The sequence below is a fragment of the Diorhabda sublineata genome, chromosome 2 (assembly GCF_026230105.1).
Source record: "Diorhabda sublineata isolate icDioSubl1.1 chromosome 2, icDioSubl1.1, whole genome shotgun sequence".
In the NCBI taxonomy this organism is placed as follows: domain Eukaryota; kingdom Metazoa; phylum Arthropoda; class Insecta; order Coleoptera; family Chrysomelidae; genus Diorhabda; species Diorhabda sublineata.
The window spans coordinates 3,779,525-3,799,217 of NC_079475.1; the positions used below are offsets into that span (position 1 = coordinate 3,779,525).

Here is a 19,693-nt window from a genome sequence, read left to right on the forward strand (position 1 = left end):
TTTTTATTTTGCAGATTTTTTCAAATATAATCAATTTTCAATCAGAGCTCAAATATCCTTAAATATTTTTTAAGCCGTGCGGAAATCAAATAGGTTGGTCTCATACCTTTGTTTTAACCACTAAATTAAAAAAGGGCAATATAATATAGGGTGTTATATTTAAAATTACAAGGTTGATGTCTATATTGAAGAATTGGGATTTACTGTGTAATCCAAAAGTTAAAAATCTAAAAATTCCTCTAAATACAAAGAACGTTCGAACCATCGAATTATTTTGATAGATAGAAATAAAATGGAAAATATCAATCTGATACCCTGGCTATATTTAATACATAGTTGGGTGGCTAGAAGATTCATCTATTTATGGTTTGATGGATACTAAATTTATACAAAATGAATAGTTGACAGTAACAATTTTTAAATCAGTAATATATGAAATACAAAATAAACGAAATTATAAATAGAATAGACATCATTATCAATTTTTTGTTCCACTTCTTCGAAGGTTTCGATGTGGAGTTTGTCATAAAGATTTCGGTGCCTTGTTTCGGAGAAAAATTTCTTGATTTTTATATTTCCACACTAATAGCATATAGAGAACGATCACAGCAACGATTAATGTGGTTGTTGTTTATGGAAGTTAGAAAATATTTCTCTTAAGTTTTTAAATTCGTCTAAACTTTTGGAATATTTTTCCAGTTTCTATTTGTTACTTGTAGATAATTTATGTTCATATTATCAAACGCTTTCAGTTATAGTTAGGTGTGTCTAGCTTGGTTGCTATATTCTGAAAACAGTCACAATCAATCATTATGGGATGAGATACGGTGGGGATATTTGTCTTTTTTCTTGCACTGGTTTGTATTCTGGTAAAAACAAAAGCGGAGCTTTCTAAATAGTTTGAAAGTATACAAGAGAATAACATTTACAGTCAATGTTTCAGTTATCGTTTCCGGGAAAGTTATAGTTGCGAGAACCGGTTCAAAACTGAACACTGACTAAATGTTTACAATAAATTAGTGTTGGATACAAGTGAAGTGGAATAAATAGGATAAATTACCCAATTGGCATCTTTAGCGGTATATCAGACATTAACAATTCTTCTTTAGTATAAACAAAAAACCATTATTTCCAGATAGATTTATTGATTAGAGAAAAATATTTTCTTATTATGGTCATATGTCTCATGTATTGGCAGTAGACTCTAGTAAAATAGAATTGCATTTACAGTGAATGTTTCAGTTTTTGTTTCCGGGAAAGTTTTAGTTACGAGTACTGGTTCAAACACTAACCAAATATTTCCATTTTTACACCTTGAGAAAATGTCTTATAATGTTTCAATCGCATAGCACATCACGTTATCGTTTATTATATAAGCATAATATCGGGAAAAAAGTTTTAATGCATTATTAATTTCTTGCATCTTTGTAAATCATGCATTGAAATAAATAACGAAGAATTATTATCTCGTGCTACATATTTTTGGGAAATAATAGAATGTATTAAAACTTAGTTCTATTATCATAAATTGGATACAAGTGAAATCAAGTAAATTGGGTAAAGTATCCAATTGGCATCTTTAGCGGTATATCAGATTGTTATGTCAATTTGGGCATCTTACAAAAAGACAAATTATGAACCTCCTTGATAACGACATTATTAGCAATTGTTCTTTAGTATGAACACAGAAAACATTATTTCCAGATGGATTTTTTGATAAGAAAAGAATATTTTCTAATTATGGTCAATGTCCCAGTAATTGTTTTATCTGCAGATCTGAAATTTTTTTGAGACAATGAATCGTAATTAGTTTCTAAAAACTTATATATTATCTAAAGGCATTTGATGAACTTCGGATACAAAACATTGAATATTACTTAAACAATAATACAAAATAATTGAAAAGCTACAACTCAATTAACAGAAATTGTAGTGGAACTTGAGATTGGATTATATCAATATAATTTTAATAAACATAATAATATTAATTCATTTACAAATAGAAACATAAACTCTCTGTATGTTTTTAGCACTTTGCGTATAATGCCCTCAAATATATTTGATATTTAATATCATAATTTGATAAAGAAAAATTGTGTGTGCACATGAAACAAAGTTCTTTATTGCATTTCACATTATTAATGGGAGAAATCGAATTAATCATCAATGGTTCACTAGTATTAGTGCTTGGAAGAGGCTCTATATTATAATTGACTAGAGTCTTCACGTGTGTTATACTTTCGTCTGTTTGAATAATATTTTTTTCAGAATTTTGAGTTTAAACCTTTTCTCGTTATTTTGTCGGGAGTTTGTTTTTCTTTGGAATTTTCAGTACGACTTGGGGTTTTCACTTCATTAGGTTTAGTATCCATTTTTTCTTTTCGATTATCTTCATACCCTCCCACAGCAATAGAAATTTTCAAATTCTTAACTTTCTCATTTTCTTCTTCCTTACACCCTCTTTCTTATTTCTCTTTCTTCTTGTCATTTATGTCTTTTTGTGTTAACTCTTGCTCATTAGATGCTAATTCCTCTTGGATAGTGGAGTTATTCCAATCTGGTACTTTATTACTTTCTAATCGCTTAAATTATCCATATATTTTATAAAGAATTTGAAAGTTATCGTAAGATTTGCAATTCCTATAGTTTGGTTGGTGAAACGATAGTGCAAAAATCTTCATACTGAATTGAATAGTTGATTTTAAGTCTTATCATGCTATGGTTGATCTCATTTTTCTTTTTCCAAACATTTAATGGAATCAATAGCCCTTGGATTTCATGGAAAGGGACACTAAACTCTGAAATCATTTATAGTGATCAATTCCTTTAAAATCTCAATTGCTTTCTCTAATATATGAGCAAAATTTAGTCAATTTAATTGATCTAAGGGATTAAGTTTTCTTTACTGTAATACTGTCTGTTTCCAACGTGTTTTGAGTGGCTTGAAAAGAGAAACATCCGAGGTTGCAAAATTCTTGTTGAATTAGGACATAATGCTATATTATCTCTAGTTTGATACATGAATCACTTATTTTGTGAGTTGAATGGGTCTTGTGTAAAATACCTTTGATTTTGATTTCAACCATTCATATATTGTCACTGGTATCTATACCCCAATGATAGGGAACAAACACTAACAACAATATTTACTGGAATGCGCTTAGAGGGATATAATTATAATCATAGGCGGAGTCATTGAACTTGATGCCGAAAAAGTAAATTTACTTCATATGCATTTTTTGTTCCTTCTAGGTTTCAACACCATTATAAATTCTTGTCGCATCTTGGAAAATTTCCATAAATATTTTCTTTAAGGGATAATTTTCTACTTTTCTCAACCAAATTCTCATATCTTTTTCAGACACATTAGCATTTGAACGTGTAATGTTTTCGGGAGGGTTTGGTCGAAGATTTAGAAAATATTTTGCTGTGGTCTGTACATCTTCGCATCTTCGTGCGAATCCTTTCTGGTAGCATTCCAAAATTCATTTTTCCAATAAGTTCTCTTTATCACTAGTAAAAATCGAGTGAGGTTCATTCGTAGGTTTTTTAATTTGAATTGAAAAGTGTTTGTTGGGGTATCTTATACTTACGCATCTTTAACGTTGCTCACAGCTTCAATGGCCTTCTGAAGAGTCTCTTCATTATATTATTTGCAGTAGCCAGCCATTCTTCACTTTCGACGTCTATAATTTTTTATTCTATAATTAATGGGCATTTCAATATAAATATTTTTCTATTTTCTTAGACCTTTTGATATGTTTATGCTACTAAATGTTCCTCATTTGAGATTTCGACTTATTTCAGTCTTTATCAAAATATCATATTGAAGATTTGCGTATTTATATTAATTATTAGATCACCTACATCATGAACATCAGAATAAGAATAAAATCAAAATAGAAATCTGTTTTAACAAGAAAAAGTAATTTTTTCTTAGTTTTTAGACCTTAAAAATATGTAGCAGCAATCAATCAAATTATTTGTAGTTGTATTAAAGTCACAAAATAGAGCTATGGATTTTACTTAAATTTTAAGGTCTTCTTTATTATTTATAGCTTTTTCGTTCTTTCAAATAAGGACCATTTCTAAAAATTCTCTTTCTCGTGTATTAGATTCCGTTCCAAGAAGTTTTGAGTCTTTATAATTGAATTTGTTCTTTTGATATTTCATGGTTCGTTAATGAAGTTTCATATCTTTCATCGTATTGATGACCATTCTGTCTATTTTCTATATACTGAGAAATACAAAATAGAGCTATGAATTTTACTTAAATTCTAAGGTCTTCTTTATTATTTATAGCTTTTTCGTTCTTTCAAATAAGGGCCATTTCTAAGAATCCTCTTTCTCGTCTATTAAATTCCGTTCCAAGAAGTTTTGAATCTTTATAATTGAATTTATGTTCTTTTGATATTTCATGGTTCGTTAATGAAGTTTCATATCTTTCATCGTATTGATGACCATTCTGTCTATTTTCTATATACTTAGATGTCTGCCCTATGTAGACAGCGTCATAATTAGTATAAGGCACTTGATATATAATAGTACTTCTTTTGTTCTTTGGTGTTTTAGATTTCAATGAAATGAAATATTTGGATAATGTATTATGTCCTTTATAACTTATACTAATATCTTACTTATTGAAATAATCCATAGTTTTTGAGAAAGTACTTGTACATATAGAAAAAATGTTTTATATTTTGATGTTCTGTTTTTGTTTTACTTTTTAATTGATTGTAGTATTTCTTTCTCCTTCTCTAGAATATGTTGTTTATCATTTTTTCTGGATAATGATTTTCGTTCAATGCAGTTTTGCCTTTTTGAACAGCTAAGCATTTAAATTCAGGATCTAATAGGTGGATAGCTCTAACAGCCAAACTGGTGATGTTTTTTGAGCCATAGGATGATACGAACTGAAGATTAAATATCATGAGGACCAAATTGGTTTCGTATACCATTCTGTTCTTATGTTATTGTTAAATTTTTTTAATGTTATCAAGAAAATTTATGTTATTATTTTTCAATTTGATTTCCAATTTTATTCTTTGGTACGGCAGGAATGTAATGATCTACATATCTAGAAAACAATGGAATATTTATATCAAGTTTGCTTAGGACAGTCTCATCGAGATCTTCCATTACTAATTGTGCTAAAACACTTGGAAGCTCTCATAGGATAACCATCAATTTGTTTGTATATTGCATTTTCAAATTTGAATTACGTTGTTGTAAATGTTAGTTCTATAGCTTTTATAAATTCATTTTGAGGTATTTCTGTATATTCTTTAATTTTGTCGCATTTTTCTATCAATATATTTTTCACAATGGTAATAGGAATATTTGTATATATAGAAACCATATCTAACGGAATATATGCAAATTCATCAGGAATTTTTATATTTTTAATGTTTCTTTAAAATCCAATGTGTTTTTGATATAGTATTGGTTTTGGTATAAATTTTTTTTCAAACTATGTATGTAGTTTGGTTTAAACAGGATACCAGACGTGAACTGAGCACTTTTTGTATCCCATTCGTTTATTAGAACTCCGTCGCCATCGAACTATCCTTGGCAATTCGGTTATTGCGATCCGTTTATTCAGTTTTTTGTGTTTGACAAAACTTGACGCAATGTTTCTACTGGTATAATTGTATTCTGGATTTGCTACCATTTGCTGTATTATTTCTAATGTTGCAACCCTGTTCTCTTCATATAAAATATAAATTGTCTTACGTATAAAGTCTTGAGTAGCTTTGTAAACTGATTTCAGTTTTTTTTTCACATGTGTTTCGGTTCTGGGAATGATCCACAGCAACCCCTTTCGTGACTACTCGATAAATGGAAAAATTATTTTCTCTAGTTATTTCAGCAATTCTTATTATGATTGCATATTAGATTGCTGATTATTTTCCTATTTTAAACATTCGAATATATTTAAAATAACTTGTTGTGTTTGTATATCTAAATCTTTCCATTCAATTCATATCTGTCTTTATTCTCACTACACTGTGCAGTTTTATTGTCTTCATTTGCCCGTGGTATGAAAGACGCCATATTTCTATTTATTTAAAGAAATTTATAAATTAAATAAATCTCACCTATCCACGCACACTGAAAGAAATTGTATACATAGCTTTCCGACCGCTTCGGCCTATAGAAATGCATTTATGTTTACGATTCGATGTTTTTATTCGTAAAAAGTGGAGATGATGAGTATACATGGACTGACGGTTTGTTAGTTGTTCACCGTATTTTGTACGGGGGGTGTAAATTATTTTTCCTTTCTCAATTTGGTGTGAGTACCGTGTGTATTTATTTAATATTGATTTTTCCTCTCATAACTATCTTTTACAATTGATATTGGAAAAACTATACGTACCGATTATTAGGTGCTAGAGCCTTGTGGTTTGATTGGAGGAACTTTCAGATCGAGAACTAGATTTGAATCTATTTGATTTGTTTTGAGACCGACTATTTCTAGATAATGTGAAATTTCAGATTATTTTATCGGTAGTGGTGAACCTTTTCTTGGAGTCAAGAGCAATGATCAATTTTCTGAAATCAATAATAAAATTATGAATTTTTCTGTATTGTATTATGTCGATATAATTTGAAATATCGTTGATAGTTTGTCTAGGGTACGAGAAGTTTGGCTTCGATTAACTTAATTTAATAATTGTAAACATAGACGTTTATTGGTGCGAATCCAATGATAATTCAGAAATTGATTGAGGAGTTTGGTTATATTAAACTTTGATGAAAATTTTGGCCTATTTGGTTTTGTGGATCTGGAATTTGATTTGATTCAATCTAAAAGGCTCATGAGCTGCAATCTGAGATTTAGTTTAAAGAGTCAGATAACTATTTGAAGTACATCCTATTCTTCCACAAAAATTATATTGTGTGAATTTTAACTAGGTCTATGGAAAAGTATATTATTTGATCTACGATTATCTCTGAGGCTTTCATAGTGAGATAACTGAATTTCTTGTTGTATGCGCGAAATATCTGCATAGACACTTTTTGGATCACTATTTGACTGATTCTTAGAATTAGACCAGTTAATAAAATAGTTAGGTAGAGTTCGATTTCTACGAAACATGTTTGTGCTACGTTTCGATTAGCGGTTGAGTGTTGTTTATAATAGCTGAATACATTTTTGCTTCTCTAGTTTGTAATCTCAAAATTAAATTAAAAGTGCGAAGATTTTACGAAGTGTGTAGATGATAATGTTTTAATATCTTGGAAGGTCACGTGAATTAAAGAGTTCAGCGGATCGTCCTTTGAGATTATTTTTATATGAAGCATTTGTAAAAGTATTTTAAAAAATTGATCACTATCTTATTCCGAAATATTAGGAGATCTCTCATGTCATCTATGATGTTTTTTGTTTGCTAGAGCAACTTAAGCTCATATTGTAGTTGAAGGAGCTTAAGCATGGTGACAATGTGTTTATAATTTAAATAAAAATAATCAAGGTGAAGATTAAAAAACGAGATTATTGTTACACTTATATTTTCATTCTTTCTTTAGCAGTTGAAATCCTTATCCGGGAGCTTTGCTATACCTAGTTAGCAATTTGTGCTGGAACTTGAAATTCTAGAAATGACTCCATTTGTTTAGGCAATACTTGAACTAAATTCCACTGACTGCGCCACTGTTGTATACACGAGCTACCTTTTGAAAAATTTTATTATTTATTATTATTTATTAGTTACGTAATTTACATAAAATGAATTGTTGAGAATTCTAATCGTAACAAACGATTTTTCATAAAATTGACGAATTTATATGTTATATTTATATGTTACAAAACGTGAGTATGTAAAGAAGCGTCTTGTTATCATTGCGTAATTGCTCAACTAAATACTTGTTTCACTTGCACATGAGCGTGTCTCTCATATAACATAATTTAATGTGTGATAGTAAATATTAAGAATATACCAAGGTCCAATTCCTCATTTTCTATTTTACTGATTATCCTATTATAACAAAAATCTTCAATTGTTCATAGATTATTATGTTTCTGTTTCTAGATACACTGGAAGAAAAAAGTTATCGAGAATGTATTTCTTTATACTACACTTAAGCATTGCCGATCTAATTACTGCATTTCTAAGCGACTTGCCTCAACTCAGTTGGGATGTTACTTATAGATTTAAAGGAGGATCTTTTATGTGCAAACTTGTGAAATACGGACAAACCTTGGGACCCTATCTTAGCTCGTATGTATTGATGGCAACAGCTCTTGACAGGCACCAGGCTATTTGCTACCCGTTGACCTACTGCTCTTGGACATCTAGAAGATCGAAGATAATGGTTTATGCAGCATGGGTTGTGAGTTTAACTTTCTGTATTCCGCAGGTGAGCTATATTCTAAAGATGTACTGATATTCTAAAAAATCTATGCTTAAGTAAAAACTACGAAATATTATTCAAACGAAAAATATTTCAACCATTTATATGAGGGTTTTTTGAGAGGATGTGGCAATAACATACCTGAGAGTAAGCTATATAAGCTTACAAAAATGTGAATTGATAAAGGATCTTCTTCTTCTTCTTTATCTTACGTTAGGACTTAGTGTGTTTGCATCAATGGTTGCCTAGCTATAACAGGGATGATGAAGACCAGCTTCCATACCATCTTGTAGGTGGTCGTCCTGGTGGTCGGGATGTATTTGCAATACTTCCTTTGCAATATTAGCCAATCTAACATTCTGTTCACGTGGTTTCTCCATTCCCTTTGCCGATTTCTCACCCGTCTCATTACAGCCTGGATGTCACATATATCCCTTATTTCATCATTGCTCTTGTGTTCAAATAATGTGTGTTCCGCTATTGATCTTGATCAAGGATGATAATTGAAATTATAAAATCTGTTATTAATTATTATATACAAAGTTTTTAATCAGATACAATTTAAATGATACAAATTTTTTTCTTCCTTATATTTCAAATCCCCAAAAGGAAGCATCCTCCTTTTAATATTATCCACAATTATATTGGAATTGATAAGCTTTTTACATGTTTTCTATCGTCCTTTGATTCCTTGGTCCTGTGTATGGTACATATTACTTAATATTCTCTTCTTGTGATGCAGTTTATTTAGAGCGAACTCAAAATTATGGTTGTAAATACGTTTACAAAAATCGCACTAGCAAACTACTGAACATATAAAAACATACGTGTAACATAGAAATTGAAAATGAAAAAAAAAATAAGTAAGACCTGAACAATTAAGTTGAAGTTTATAATTCTGTATGATTATTATGAATTGGAAATAATCAATAAATATATTTGAAATTATAATATATAAGTAATGATATATCATAATTATAATAAATGAGACAATAATAATATATAATTACAAATTTCAATCTAAATAATTTGAATCGAAAATTACATATTTTTTTAGACTGAATATTATTTTATGGTTAAAACACATTCTATTTAATAGTCATGTTGTATTAATTGGTAAATTTGGCAACATCAGACTATATTTTAATGAGTTAATGGTTATTTAGCATAGTCAATCATGAGATTCCAGAAATAGAAAAAGTATTAGATATTTGAGTTATGCAGGGTCGGGCAAAATATAAGGAACACCAAATTTTTGGATTAATTATGAATGTTATGAAAAATTTCTCATACCATCTATTGGTGTTGGCAGGTCTTTTATTCATGTCATATTTTTGAAATATGACGACATCGGGTAAGTTAATATTACTGAATTTACTGATACCAAATTGAATGAATCTCTGACTTAGGGATTAACAACATCAAATTAAATTATTAATAACACTATTAATATCCAAAGTAATTATCGCAATATGTTATCAAAAGTTAATCCATTTTGAAGTTTGTGCACATTTATTTCCAATTTTTCATTGACAAATTTGAATAACACAATTAAGTGCTTGACTTTCCAGTTTATTCTACATACTTTATCACTTGAACATTAGATATTAGGAATTGATAGATTATTTATAACTAGCCTTTTCCCGCGGTTTTGCTCGCATTGACGTCATTGAATAAGTATCAGAGATAATTATAATAGGAATGAATCAATATGATAATTATATTTTATTGCTTACCTAAAATTATGAATTATTTTTAAAAATTTCTACATACAATGACATAACATTTTTTATTGAAATACAAAAACATAAGGTTAAAACATATTTATCTTAAGAAAAATGATTAATATTAATTTTTAACAATTTAAAAAGAATTAATATCCCGAGTATTTATGTCGGATATTTTTTATACTATAAGTTTCGCCATCGGGTGCAATATGTGTGAATTCCGTGCATTAGACACACGCGAAAAAGCTACATATAATTGACCATTGGAGAAGCATAGCTTCTCTAAATGCTCTTCCGCTACCTGTGATATCTGCTTTTGTGTTTTTTTTTATAATAACAGGAAAGCTTACTTGACGGGAAACTGAACCCTTTTGAATTGGCATGGAAGATCACTGGGAATAATTGGAATCATAATGAATAGCATCTAATCACAACAATAACACCTAACTTCAAAAACTAAAATCGTTTTATACTGCATATAAAATGAGAAAAAAGTAACAATAAATATATAAAAATTCCAAACAGTTGTTTCTATAGTCAATAGTATTGGATATTGACGTGAGCGTCGCGTTGGTAATACATTGCAAATGTATTACAGTACTCTGGGCTAGACCTTCATTATTAGAATGCTAGATTCTGAAATTTTTTAAAAAATATTAAAAGTAGTAAAAGTATTACTTCTAATACCTCCAAGAATATGAGTACAAAGTTTCATGATGATCGGTTAAGTAGTTTTCTCGTGAAATCCTAACAAACAAACTTACTTCACATTTATAATATTAGTGAGATATCATAACTGAAAAACGTAAAAAATGACTTTTTTGATGATTATTGGTTTTGGAGATACCAAGAGAGAGTTATAAGAAACCACCGATATGTCTGAATTCGTAGAAATTTAATTCAACAACTCAACAATTCAACAAAACTTACAATGAAGGATACTTGAAAAAATTTCATTCTTGTGAAGTTACATTGAATGAATATTATCCTTTAAATTGATTACAATTTTAGACAACAATTATGAAATAAATTCATTCGAATAATACATTTATGAATAACATTGCGTATAAAGGTGTAACAACATTTTGCTTGAGCGCATTTATTAATCGACATAATTGCCGGCATTGGTTTGATAATAATTCGCATAGAATAGAGAAAAGGTTGTGAATAATATCCATAAAAGAGGATGCTTGGTGTCGAATAAATAGAGGAACGATAATTGGACCCTTGAAAACATCGAATAGTTCACAACTTTCATGACATGAAATAATATCCGAATTAATTCGTCTGCTGCCCAGATGTTAGACGATACCTACCACTGTATATCTAAAGCTATGGAAGGACCGAAGAGATTATATTTTGTGGCCGACAAGGTTACCGGATTTATAAGCACTGACGTTCTTTTTGAGAGGGGAGCAATTTGAAATCTATAGATTATCAATAAACTGTTTAAACTGTTTTAGAACTAAAAGTTCGAATCAAAGTAAGGTACAAAAAACAGCATGTTTTCTGAGTAATTTAATATATTGTAGTTGATGATTTTAAGATGAAAAGTCCTTTTAAACATGTGCGGTTAATAATATGAAGGATGTCGAATTGTTTTATTTTATTAGAAGTAACAACACGTGCTATACATAAAGAAAAAATAGTACATCTCATAGCATATGTTTAATGTGCTAGGTAAGCTTTTTAAAATGTGTAACTTCAGCCAATATGCAATTATCTACTTGGCGTCTAATTGATTGCAGAATACGTTCGAATATACCAGGATTATTACGAATTACGTTACAGCCTTGTATGATACGAGGTTGAAGATCTTAGTTTAATATCGGAGTTGTGTAGATGAGCGATTTTAGATATCCCCACACCCAAAAATCTAGAAGATTGTATCCAGGTGACCAGTGTGAAGATAATAAGAGATAAATGTTACAAAAGAACTGGAAGTTAATTTTTTATAAAATAAAGATATGTCTGACCGGCCAACTGTGCAGGAAGACAAAATGGTCCTATCAAATTATCTTCGATGATGCCAAGCCAAATATTGACCGAAAAGAAGTGTTGGAAACGTGCTATAATTGTTGCATGTGGATACACATCTACAAATATACAGGGTGTCCCACGATGGGCTAAAACTATCTGTTTATGGCAAAATACTTATAGTGAAATCATGAAAATTTCTACGTTTGGGTTTTCGGATACGATCTTTTGAACTAAAATATTTTCAAAGATATCTGACTTCCGGATCTATCGATAACTCTGTCATTTTAAATAGAACACCCTTTATATTAATACATTTTTGGAATCTACTTAAAATTTTAGTTTACTTTTGTCAGAAACTTTTTTGAAAAATGCATACTTTTTGAGTTATTAATTTTTTTGTAGAAAGTTTGGCCGTTGCAGACACTTATAAATTATATTTTTACGAGAATACCCTTGAAGATATAAAAATAATTTCTATTCGGTTGCTTTAAACAAGGTCAGATGTATTTGAATCTATGTTGAAAAATTTTTCATTTTATACAGGGTATGTATAAAAAGTGTTCAAAGTTTAACATATCAAATTTCTCTATTTTTTTAAATAGAACTACCCTATTTTCCAATTTTAATGAATTCAGGGGTGAAAATGAGGAAAGAAAATAAGTGCCTTATATCAAAATGGGGTTGTGATGGATCGGGCAGTCATTCAATATATACACAACATTTTGAAAATGAAGGACATTGTGATGGTTACATGTTTATAAGTTCTGTAGTACACATTCAATTGATATCCGGTGAAGTTGAATCGCCAAATACACGCATAATTTGGCAAATTCCGCTTCCATCATCGCTGAGTTATTGTCGCCCTTTAAAGCTATATATGGCTCACGGAACAACTGCCTTATCAAAGCAGGAATATCAGAATTTTCAAGCCGAGCTTGGCTTTCTAACACCATTTAGAGTTGAAGCGGAAGAGCATATTTTCATAAAACACCATTTGAGAATGACAATGGTAGATGGAAAATTGGTAAATGACATAACAGATACGACCTCTGCCCGACGATGCTATCTCTGCTCAATAACATCAAAAGATTTTAATAGGTTAAGATTTTGTCTTGACCAGCCAGTTAAAGAGGATTTTTTATCTTATGGTATTTCATCGTTGCATACTTGAATAAGGTTTATCGAGTGTATCCTACATTTATCGTACAGGTTTGAAATAGGCAAATGGCAAGGAAGATCCCCAAGGGATAAGGAGACTAGCTGCCGAAAAACTACATATCCAAATCGAAATCTGGCAGAAGCTGGGATTGCACGTTGATAAACCAAGGCAGGGTGGAGGTACATCTACAGATGGAAACACCGCTCGCACTTTTTTCCAAAATGAAGATGTGGTTACCGAAATAATAGGAGTAAGCCTAAACCTAATTGCATACTATATTATCAACCTTATCATGTCGTTACGTTATTAATGCAGAAAATTTTAAAAAAATTTGTCACGAAAATGCGGCAATATATGTGATGAACTATCCATGGTATCAAATGCCTACAACCCCACATAAAGTATTAATTCATGGTCACAAGATCGTAGATGGCTAAGATATCGCCATTGAGTGAAGATGCTCAAGAAAGCCGACACAAAATATCCAAAATATCAAAAAATATGGGCAGCAGTTTTTTATTTGGCTCCTAATGGAAAAATCACAGGGAAAAGAATCTCTTGAAAGGTTATTTTTCAATTATCTTGTATATTGCAAACAAAACAATGTGTAAAAACAAGTTATTTTCTTGTATTTATTGTCACAAAAAACAATCCTCTTCAGGAGCTAACATTATGCCATTATGCCATTATACAAAGTCTTTTTTATGATTAAATTTAAAATTTGTTTATTTTAGCAATAAAAATATATTATTTTTCAACCACTTTGTCATAACTTTATATATATATATATATATATATATATATATATATATATATATATATATATATATATAAAGTATATATATATATATATATATATATATATATATATATATATATATATATATATATATATATATATATATATATATATATATATATATTATAAAGGTTTCGTCCGACTTTTCTTCTGCTTCTGTGCGTTATCCAGATATTGTTTTCTGTAAATTTTTAGAGATGCAGGTGTGGTCTAAATTTTATTTAGAGAGTATCAACAATTGACTAATGACAGTTAAATAAGTATCATTTGTTACAAAGCCTTTTAAAAGTATCCATTAAAAATTAAAATTTGTTAAAAAATACAATAATATCTTAAATCCTCAAATATCTTGGAAACGATCAAAAGTTGGAATAGGATTAGTCAATACAATTTGATTTCACTTTTTTACAGACCTTGACAAGAATGCACCAAAATAGAAAAAAACCAGGTAGTTCTAATTAAAGAAATAATGAAATTTGATATTTTGAAGTTAAACTTTTTATGCACACCCTATATGAAATGAAACATTTTTCAACAGAATCAAATACGTCTGACCTTACTAAAAGCAACCAAATAAAACCATTTTAATATCTTTAAGGGTATCCTCGTACAAAAATTTTTGGTGTGCAACGGCCAAATTGTTTACAAAAAAACTCAAAAAGTATGCATTTTTCAAAAAAGTTCTCTAACAGAAGTTTACTGAAATTTTACCACCCAATCCAAACTTTTATGATTTTACCATTTACAGATAGCTTTAATTCGTCGTGGGACACTCTGTATAGTCATAGCAAATGTTGAACACATTTAATGCGTTATGGCTACAATAAAGTATCTTTTAGAATATTCCAAACAGTTCTGTCATGAGTTTTCAAGTACTCGTCTCTTGATGTTGGTCAATAATTTGAAAAATCTGGTTTTCCAATTGTGAAATTCTCCCATTTCTGGGTCTACAATAATATTCTTTGATTTAGCAAAAGTTCCAGTCTCTTTCAAACGAATATGTATCTAAGTAAATGAATCAGAACATGGTAAACGATTATTTGAATAACGCTAGGCATACATTTTTGCCTCTACGGCATTACCATTCGCTAATCCAAAGAAAAAGTGCATATTATCCATTTCAGTATTAGTAACTGCAGGCATCGTTGTTAACACAAAAATCCGTCTGATAAAATTATTCGCTTTTTGCGTTATTTTTTAGGTTTGACACAGTATTTTACGAGATTAGCCACTAAGAATAAATTACGTAGTACTTCTGGGACAAATATACAGTGCTTTTCAGATAAAAGTATCCACCTTTAATAACTTTTGTAATACTGGTATTTAGAAAAAATCCAAAAACACGTCAATTTATGTTGGAAGGGTCAATTTATGTTGGAAGGGGCAAGCATTATGGCATATTTAAACTTACTGGAAAAGCCACCCCCTCACCCCTAGCAGCATCCCCTTTATTTTTTTAAATTACTTGTCATATTTTTATGTAAAATTTGGATACTCCGCTTTGAGCTGATTTCAAAAATGTATAATACTTGTAGGTTAAAGTGGTTAGTTTATGAGATAAACAATTTTTCTTTTAAGAGCACAAATTTTACTTATTATTTACTTTCACCTTATTTTCCTGTACTAAAATGGGTTGTACAACAGTTCAAACTCTTTAATCTTTTTAACTGTGCTATTTATTATGAAGTTACAATAAGTGTTCAAAATGAGTACCATTCACTTCCATACAATAGTATAATCTATTTTGAAATGCCTCTCTGACATTGCTTAATTCGGCTGGATTTAATTGTCGACATTCATTTTCTATCCTCTCTCGTAAATCATCCAGAGATTCTGGTTGGGTAGCATAAACTTTTGTTTTTAAATACCCCCATAAAAAGAAGTCTAGGGGTGTTAAATCCGGTGACCTGGGTGGCCACTCCATCATCTGCCCCCTTCTACCTATCAACGAGCGGGGAATGTTTCGTTTAAAAATTGTCGGACAGGCATAGCATAGTGTGGGGGAGCTCCGTCTTGTTGAAATACCAGTAAATCTTCGGAAAGGTTATCATCATTTTCTATTATTGTTGTAATACGTGGGTCAACCCCTTCCCTGAGTAACTCAAGATATGATTCACCATTTAAATTTCCGTTGATGAAGAAAGGTCCGACAATGTGGTCACCTAGGATACCACACCAAACGTTTAACTTTTGGGGATGTTGTGTATGGAATTCACGCATAATATGTGGATCACTTTCAGCCCAATATCTACAATTATCTAAGTAAAATTTGTGCTCCTAAAAGAAAAATTGTTTATCTCATAAACTAACCACTTTAACCAACAAGTATTATACATTTTTGAAATCAGCTCAAAGAGGAGTATCCAAATTTTACATAAAAAATATGACAAGTAATTTAAAAAAATAAAGGGGATGCTGCTAGGGGTGAGGGGGTGGCTTTTTCAGTAAGTTTAAATAAGCCATAATGCTTGCCCCTTCCAACATAAATTGACGTGTTTTTGGATTTTTTCTAAATACCAGTATTACAAAAGTTATTAAAGGTGGATACTTTTATCTGAAAAGCACTGTATTTCACTTATACACACAGAGTTATTTTATTACAAGCAATTCAATACCGTATCATTAACGACAAGAGTTATCTCACATGTTTTTGGAACTTTTCATCCTAAAATGGAAAGACGAAGCGTCCATTACAATATTTTAGACTACTTTGGAAAATCCCTGTATAATATCCGAAATTATTAAAATTTCGCTTCAAGTTTATTTGTTGAAAGATAAGGATACGGTCAGGCAGCCTAAGATTTTCAGATTAAACAACTATTGTGAATAAAAGTTGAATTCTCGATATATTTTAATTTTGTATAAAATAGATACTTCACTAAATAATTGAATTTGATGTTAAACCGCAATCAATGAGTGAGAGACTTGATAAATAGAGGGGTTGTGCATTCAAAAATCACCCGATAACGTCATATCTTTGAAATGTGACATAAACTGAAAGTATGCAAACATCATAAGTATACAAAAAACTTTATTCCAGATCATTTTTTGTAAAAAAAAACAAATTATGTTTCCCTCGTTTTGCCCGACCCGTTTAAAATTCAAATAAGATTATTGAACTCAAGACAACTTATGACAATATTATAATAAATAGGAGGGAGAGAAAGGGGGGAAGACAAATTTTAGATAGAGAGAAGTAGAAGTGATAACAAAATTGAATTTTGAGCTGTGAGAAGAGTTCCTGAAATAATTGGAGAGTGTAGCATAACATACATGGAAGAGGCGCTGGTAAAATTTTATTCTAAATAAATATGTTGTTGTTAAAGGAAGAATTCCTAAGATCTCTGGAACTTATTTCTGTTACAATATCAAACAAGATTGGATTGCAATGTTATATCCTTAGACGTTAATATACATTCAAAATTATCCCAATTACTTCTATCATTTTCGCATTTTTCATAATAGAATGTCTAAATTTTTTTACATTATTTGTCAATAGAGTTTCTTATTTTATCCTATTAACTACTTTTTTATATTATTTTCATCATGGAGAAATTTGTTCTATGTAATTAGTAACAATAAAGACAAAAAAGTCGCATAAAAAATTACTTCTCCCATATTTTGGGTTTCAAATTTGATACCATTGAAATGTTTTGATATTTTATTATGTCTTTTATCACTTATTTTGGTTTTATATTCACTAGAATAATTCCTCATACATACCATTACAACATATGCACAATTATGCACCTAGTTGTTGGTATTATTAGGGTACCTATATAAAATAATTAATTTCTCTACTTTCTTATTTCTTAGACCTTTTGATATTGTTTATGTTTCTAAATGTTCTTGATTTGGGTTTATTCTGTTTTAAAATTAGTTTTTTTCAATAATTTTCGAAAGATTGATGAAAAATTGACGTTTTGACTTAACTTCAGTCTTTATCAAAATATGATAGTGACTGACAATTTTCGTATTCATATTAAACGAGCATGAATATCAAAATCACGTTTTGTCTAAGTTAATTTTCCAAATCATACCACTATCTATTATCAAATCCACTACTCTAATAATAAAATTAGAAATTGACTTAAAATACATAACAATTAAAATAAGTGAATTAATTACTATTAATTTTTTACAAAAATTTGAGGAAAAATGTCGAGAAAGAACTGAATCACTTTATAATGTATGCAAAGAAAAAAATAGTGAGAAAATTCAAAACCTAATATTGAAACAACATCCTATTGCTGGAAATTCGAATGAAATAATATCAAAATGGATCGAAAATTCCACTTTACTGTCATACCAGATTAAGTGAAGTAAGTTTTATTGAAAGGTTCTAATATTGCACGAAATATTTCTAGTGAGAAAGAATTAACTGACTTATGTAATATTGAATGCAGTACCAATCATCTAAATAACGAAATTCAAAATGAAATAAAATCTGTTACTTTCAATATTATCACTAATTTTAAACATAAATTGAAAACAAACAACAGTAGAGTAAAATCAAACCCCAACATATAACTAAAATTGAAGAATTTATCAATAAAACCAGAGATCTCAAAATTTTGAAAGGAGATAAATCTAATAAAACTGTTATCATGAAATCAGAAGATTATTATAATAAAATGGTGAAATTATTAAACGCCGAGACAACTTACAAGAAAATTGAACAAGACCCTACGAATTTCTTATCAAAAACATAATAATGATCTAATCCGATCTTGGGAAGAACAACTTTTTATTTCGTCATCAGATGCAAAGAAATTGAAAATTCATAATGTCATACCCCCTAAAATATACGGTTTACCAAAGCTACACAAGCCTTTCGACTGATTATTTCAAGTATTCAAACTCTTCACGCCCTATCTAATTATTTGAAAAATATTTTGAAAAAAAATTTACACCAAAACATATACTTTATCAAAAATTTCAGATTTCAGAAAAAAAAATAAAAGTATAAAAATTTCTAACGACTATTCATTTCATTAGATGTGGTTTCTTTATATACAAATATTCCTATTACCATTGTAAAAAATAAATTGATAAAAAAATGGGACAAAATTAAAGAATATACAAAAATACCTTAAAACGAATTTGTGCAAGCTATATTCATACTTACAACAACGTACTCTAAATATGAAGATGGAATATAGAAACAAATAAATGGTTGTGCTATGGGAGCTTCCATTTCAAGTGTAAAAGCACAATTAGTAATGGAAGATCTCGAGGAAACTATTTTAAGCAAACTTGTTATAAATACCTTGATGTAGATGTTTCTAAGAGTGCTGAAGGTAATTGTACAATTATTATAACCCATTATAATGTAATATATTTATTAATTTGAACAGTTTTCAATAATAAATCGGTGGGATAGATTTGTACAACTATGTCCTAATCCCATATATTAAACAATAACACTCATCTTCTGATTCATTTGAATGTACCGTTTGATTTACTTTTCATTATCCTGAGGTGTTCACTATGTCATCAATTTGTTCACTGATTCCCCTTCTGCTAGAAAGTCGTTTTATATAGACTTCAATCACATTCTAGAATTTTCGATATCTTGTGAATCTCCAATTTGCCGTGAACAAACAAAGAGGTTTTCTTATGAAACAATCACAACATAATGTAAGCAGATCATGAAAAATACAAACAAAT

The 19,693-nt window shown here is 29.6% G+C and overlaps 1 protein-coding gene across 4 annotated transcripts in view; it reads left to right on the top strand.

The window, feature by feature from the left end:
• LOC130453367 (mesotocin receptor-like) overlaps nucleotides 1-19,693 on the top strand; it is a 178,759-nt gene that overhangs the window by 49,352 nt on the left and 109,714 nt on the right. For all 4 annotated transcript variants that reach the window (XM_056793072.1, XM_056793071.1, XM_056793073.1 and 1 more), the window contains one exon: nucleotides 8,037-8,364. In XM_056793072.1, the coding sequence (XP_056649050.1) occupies nucleotides 8,037-8,364 (328 nt within the window). The remainder of the gene's footprint in view (nucleotides 1-8,036; nucleotides 8,365-19,693) is intronic.